The sequence below is a fragment of the Physeter macrocephalus genome, chromosome 17, assembly GCF_002837175.3.
Source record: "Physeter macrocephalus isolate SW-GA chromosome 17, ASM283717v5, whole genome shotgun sequence".
Taxonomy (NCBI): domain Eukaryota; kingdom Metazoa; phylum Chordata; class Mammalia; order Artiodactyla; family Physeteridae; genus Physeter; species Physeter macrocephalus.
Genome location: NC_041230.1, coordinates 6200807 through 6206376, shown reverse-complemented (window position 1 = coordinate 6206376; position 5570 = coordinate 6200807). Strand labels below are relative to the sequence as shown.

At 56.2% G+C, this 5570-nt stretch overlaps 2 protein-coding genes across 3 annotated transcripts in view; both read right to left on the bottom strand.

The window, feature by feature from the left end:
- RNF225 (ring finger protein 225) overlaps positions 1-1777 on the bottom strand; it is a 4834-nt gene extending 3057 nt beyond the window's left edge. The window contains exon 1 of the mRNA XM_024116970.2: positions 1-1777. Within this exon, the coding sequence (XP_023972738.1) occupies positions 1-436 (436 nt within the window). The 5' untranslated portion in view covers positions 437-1777.
- Positions 1778-1841: 64 nt separating this feature from the next.
- The window catches only part of RPS5 (ribosomal protein S5), a 7864-nt gene continuing 4135 nt past the window's right edge, over positions 1842-5570 (bottom strand). For both annotated transcript variants that reach the window (XM_007124534.3, XM_028477467.2), the window contains exons 3-6: positions 3159-3368; positions 2903-3031; positions 2043-2141; positions 1842-1964 (exon numbers count right to left, since the gene is read on the bottom strand). In XM_007124534.3, coding sequence (XP_007124596.1) covers positions 1896-1964; positions 2043-2141; positions 2903-3031; positions 3159-3368 — 507 coding nt within the window. In that variant the 3' untranslated portion in view covers positions 1842-1895. The remainder of the gene's footprint in view (positions 1965-2042; positions 2142-2902; positions 3032-3158; positions 3369-5570) is intronic.

Here is a 5570-nt window from a genome sequence, read left to right as displayed (position 1 = left end):
GGTCGAAGCGCACGGAGCCCTGCCGCGGCGGCGGGGCGCGTGCGGAGCCGGGCAGCAGGCCGAGCTGCGTGGGCAGCGCGGGGAGCCCGCGGCGTGGGGCCAGGCGCGTGGGCGCGCGGCACACGGGACAGGCCACCGCGTCGCCGCCGCCCGCCGTGGCCAGAGACAGACGAGCCAGGCACTCGAGGCAGAAGACGTGGCTGCAGTCCAGGGACTTGGGCAGCTTGACTACGCTGTCGAAGGGCGACACGCAGATGAGGCATTCCACGGGGGACGCGGGCGACGGGATGGGTCCCCGGCTGCCGTCCCCTTCCTCCTTATCACCCTCGTCTTCGTCCTCCCCCCTGCTGGGGGACCGGGGTGTGGACGGCGAGCCCGGGATGCTGGGCTCCGAGCCCAGGGGGACCCGGAGCCAGGACGGCCGAGGGCAGGGCATCTGGACCCGGCCTGCGGGGAAAGGCGGTCAGGCAGCGAAGGGGCCGGGGGGAGACGGCAGAGGGGGTCTGGGGAGGGTCAGAGGCTGGGCTCTGGATCACCCCACAGGGCAAGGGCGTCCAGAGAAGGGGGAGCAGAGCCCAGTAGGCAAGTAGACTGGGAGTCGGGACAGAGAAGGGGATTGTGCAGGTGGAGGATCTGGACTGGAGGTACACAGGCAGGTGAGACCCAGAGGGGTTCTGAAGAGGATCAGCGACAGGGACAGACAAAGGGAGCACCGCAGATTCTGAGCTACACTTGGGGGACGCCCCAGCCAAGAGCCAGGTGGACCTGGGTGACTCCAGGAAGGATCCCAGACAGCCGTGGAGAGGAGAGACAGGGACTCCGAGGAGAGCTGGGCAGAGACAGACCCTGGGGAGACCACAGAAGACAAACGGGAAAGGGAGATGAAGGAGAGGACGGAAGCTTCAGGATAGGTGGCCAGCAGCCCAGGAGTCAGACTCCCCAGTGACAGACCCCGGCGGGCCAGCAGGCTCTTCCCACCTGCTAGCGCTTCCTCCCTCTGGCTGGCGCTTCCTTGCCTGTTCTGACAGCAACCCTAGGCCTACCTGCAGCTGGATACTAAGTGCTCCTCCCCATGGGAGGGCGCCTGTGGTGGGGCCACTCCCTCCAGATGCCAGGTTCCCACCAGACCTGTCACACTGCCCTCCCGGCCCCCAGGACAGGGACCACCAAGCCTGACTTCGGCCAGACGTCGGAGGCACAAGGAAGGAGGCACAGGCTGACAGGGCAGTGACAGTCCAGGCTCGTCAGGAGAGGGGGTGCCCACCACCACTCCCAGTCTTCATCAGCTCATGAATCCTCCACCTAGAGCCACTGGTGGGGTGAGTGCAACCTGGGGTGTCAGTGGCTCTGGGTGGGGGCAGTGTGTCCAGGAAGAGTGGGGCTTCTGGAGTCCTGGGGGTTGAAGGCAGGCTGACCCCACGGTAGACTGGACCAGACCAGCCCTGTCCAGCCAAGGACAAGGGGCTAGAAACTGTGTAGGTCCAGAGCCCAGGCCTTGGCTTCCTCCCCGGGGCTGCTTCCTGGCAACACACCTCTCAGGGCGGTGGGCTGCAGCCACCAAGCCCCTCCCCAGACCAGTGACATCTCTGCCAGGACAACCCCACCCCTCTCATTTCCAACACCTGCTGGAACAGTCCAGGCAGCCAGGCCTGCAGCCCGGGGTGCCATGGTTCTGAGTCAGTGGTGCTTCCTGAGCCGAGCGCTTTCCTGGGGAGTCCAGGTCCCGAAAGACCAGAAGACATGCCAGGAACATGGGCAGCTCCTCAAAAACACCGGTCATCCTGCCCCTCACCCCCCGCTCCCAGATACCCTTCCCCATTGAGCACAGACAGTGGCACAGGTGGGTGGGGCCCCCCCAAAGGGCAACCAGGTTTATTGCAGGTGTGGCCAGGCAATCAGCGGTTGGACTTGGCCACGCGTTCCAGCTCATCCTTCTTCTTGATAGCGTAGGAGTTGGAGGAGCCCTGCAAGAAGGGATGGTTAGCTCCAATGTTGGAGGACCCTCCCCTTGAGACTTGCCCCCCCCAGGTGTCCTCACCCACCTTGGCGGCGTTGATGAGCTCGTCTGCCAGGCACTCGGCAATGGTCTTGATGTTCCGGAAGGCGGCCTCACGGGCACCTGTGCACAGCAGCCAGATGGCCTAGGGGGCACAGGGGTCCCTGTGCTAAGTAGGGGTTGCCCCCACACCACGCAGGGACACGGCCCTCCAGTACCCTGGGACCCAACAAATGCTGCCTACCACGTTGCCATCCGCAGGCCAACTGAGGCAAGACACAGTAGGAGCCCACAGCGCTGCCCAGGTGCCATGCTGCTAGATCTGGGATCAGACTGAGGGGCACAAAGAAGTGTGCGGACACAAAGGCTGAAGCTGGGTCCCTGATGGCAGGTGACTTAAAACTAGCCGTGACAGGGAAATGCAATGTGTTCCTGGCCTGGAACCCTTGACTGAAAACGAACAGCTATAAAGGGTATGCTTGGAGACAGCTCCATAAACTGGAACAGTGATGTAATATCAAATGTTAGACTGCTGTTAAATTTCTTGGGGGTGATGGTGGGGACAGAACATCTTTATTCTAGGGAGACACCCACTGAAATGTTAACAGGGAAATGGTCAAAACACCTGCAACTGATTCTCAAATCGTCCAATAAATTTTTTAAAAAGCGTGAAAACATATACCCAAATGAAACTGGCCCTTCAATCAAATGCTGCCCAGGAGAGGGCCCAGAGCTAGGACCTGCTCTGCCTGGGGTGGGAATCCAGGAAGCCTTCATTACCTGACACTCAGGTAAACATGCAGACAGAGATGAACATTCCCACTTGCCAGCCTCTGCTGCCCCAGGCAGGATTCTGCCAGAGCCCGGTGGCCGTTCCTGGCCACCCACACGCGCCCCCAAGCCCACCTGATTCACACGGCGCAGCGGGGACACGTCCACGGCCTGCCGCCTCACGGTGCCAGCTCGCCCAATGCGGGTCGAGTCCTCCCGGGGGCCGCTGTTGATGATGGCGTTCACCAGGACCTGCAGGGGGTTCTACGAGAGAGGGGGGCCGTGAGCCAGATACGTGGCAAGCATCCCTCCCCGACCCTTCACCCCTAAAACCTGGGGCGCCCTGGCACGCGTATCCCGGGGCGGCCGTTGGCGGGCCGCGGGGCCCTACCTCGCCCGTGAGCAGGTGGATGATCTCAAAGGCGTGCTTGACGATGCGCACGGTCATGAGCTTCTTGCCATTGTTGCGGCCGTGCATCATCATGGAGTTGGTGAGGCGCTCCACGATGGGGCACTGCGCCTTGCGGAAGCGCTTGGCCGCGTAGCGCCCTGCGCTGTGGGGCAGGTATTTGGCATACTTCTCCTTCACTGCGATGTAATCCTGGGGCAGCAGGAAGAGGGGGTGAAGGGACCACGGTCAGGAGCAGGATGGATCTTGGCAGGGGACCAGAGAGACTGAACACCCACTCAGGGTAGCTCCCACCCACCTGCCTGCCACAGAAAAGTAAAACTGAAGCAAGTGACTTTACCAGGACACTAAAAACAGTACTTCCTTTCTAACGGGAGGAACGGTGTGGAAAACTAAGTAGATAACCACCCACGATACCAGTAGTCTTTTTTTGTTTGTTTGTTTTTTTTTTGCAGTACGCGGGCCTCTCCCGTCGTCGCGGAGCACAGGCTCCGGACGCGCAGGCTCAGCGGCCACGGCTCACGGGCCCAGCCGCTCCGCGGCACGTGGGTTCTTCCCGGACCGGGGCACGAACCCGCGTCCCCGGCATCGGCAGGCGGACTCCCAACCACTGCGCCACCAGGGAAGCCCCCCAGTCTTGTTTGAAAAGTGTTCTTCACTCTGCACTGACGTTTTATATGAAATAACTCTTTGTTCTGGAGGGGCTGTCCCGTGCACTGTAGTATGCCAGTAGCACTCCTCATTACTGACACCCAAAAATGTACAGTGTCTAGAAACACTAAACAATTCTGGGGCGTTGAGTCAGAGGAACTGTGTACGTGAGGACTACTTCTGATATTTCCAGTATGAAACCCACACAAAGTCATTCCACCACACACACGACAACATGTACAAACAATGAGTTTCTACAAGTATTAACAGGAAAAGAACACAGAGGATTCTGATGTAGGCACAACAGCCTGCTGTCTAGCCCGGAGAGGACCACTTGCACAAATAGGCAAGTAGACAGACGGGTGTCCATGCAGGGACTCACACTGTGCCAAAAAAACCCTGCAAATACCAAATGCCCCAGCAAGCGTTTGGTTAAGCTGTTGGGCCCCATGGTAGAGCCCAGCACAGCTTTCAAGAGAGTGAGAACTCTGATACCATGTTGACTTCTGCTTTCCCAGCCCACAGGAGAGGACCAGGGGAAAGTGAAAAATAGTTTTTACATTATTAAAGGGTTGTACAAAAAAAAGCAAGAAAAAGAAAACAAGGAAGCAAACTTGCATGTGACAGACCGTATGTGACCTACAAAGACTTTATTAGCTCAGTACCTAAGTACCATTATATATTTAGAGGCAACAAAAAGTTTTAATTTCTTTTAAAAGAAGAAAGGGAAAAATATGATCAAACCTGAATTTTATTCGTCATTATACCAATGCAGTCACAAAACATAAATTTCTTTTTATGAAGGCCCCACAAAAGTCCTAATGAGGGCTTCCCTGGTGGCGCAGTGCAGAGCGGCTGGGCCCGTGAGCCACGGCCGCTGAGCCTGCGCGTCCGAAGCCTGTGCTCCGCAACGGGAGAGGCCACAACAGTGAGAGGCAAGTCCTAACGAGGCCAAGTGTAAAACAGCATGGGGGCAACACACAGTGGGAGAACTCCCATTTCCCAATTTCAAAACCTATTACAAAGCTATAGTAATCAAGACGGTGTAGTATCGGCAAAAGGATAGGCAGAGACCAATGAAATAGAGTTCAAGTTCAGAAACAAACCCTTACATCCCTGCTCAACTGATTTTCAACAAGGGTGCCAAGACCATTCAATGGGATAAATACTCTCTTCAACAAATGGTGCTGCGCATGTGGGATCTTAGTTCCCCAACCAGGGATAGAACCTATGCCCCCTGCATTGACAGCACAGAGTCTTAACCACTTAACCACTACTTCCCGCCAGGGAAGTCCCTTTACCTTTCTGTTCTTAATTTCACTGATTTCTGTTCTGATCTTTATGATAGCCTATCTTCTACTTTGCTTTGGTTGTATTTTGCCCTTTTTATTTTTTGAGGGGTGCTGAGATTATTGATTTGAAACTTTTTTTTCCTTTTCTAACGAATCATTAAGTATTATAAAGTTCCTTCAGTACTGTTCCAGCTTTATCCCACAAGTTTTCATTACAGTTTATTCAGTTCTAAATATCCCTTGATTCCCTTAGAGACTTCCTCTGTCACCCGTGTATTATTTAGACGTATATTGTTTCATTTCCTGCTGTTTGGAAGCATTTTCTGGTATCTTTTTGTTACTGATTTATTTGTTTCACGTTTGGTTTGACTGTTTAAATTTGTTGAAGTTTGGGGCTTCCCTGGTGGCGCAGTGGTTGAGAGTCCGCCTGCCGATGTAGGGGACGCGGGTT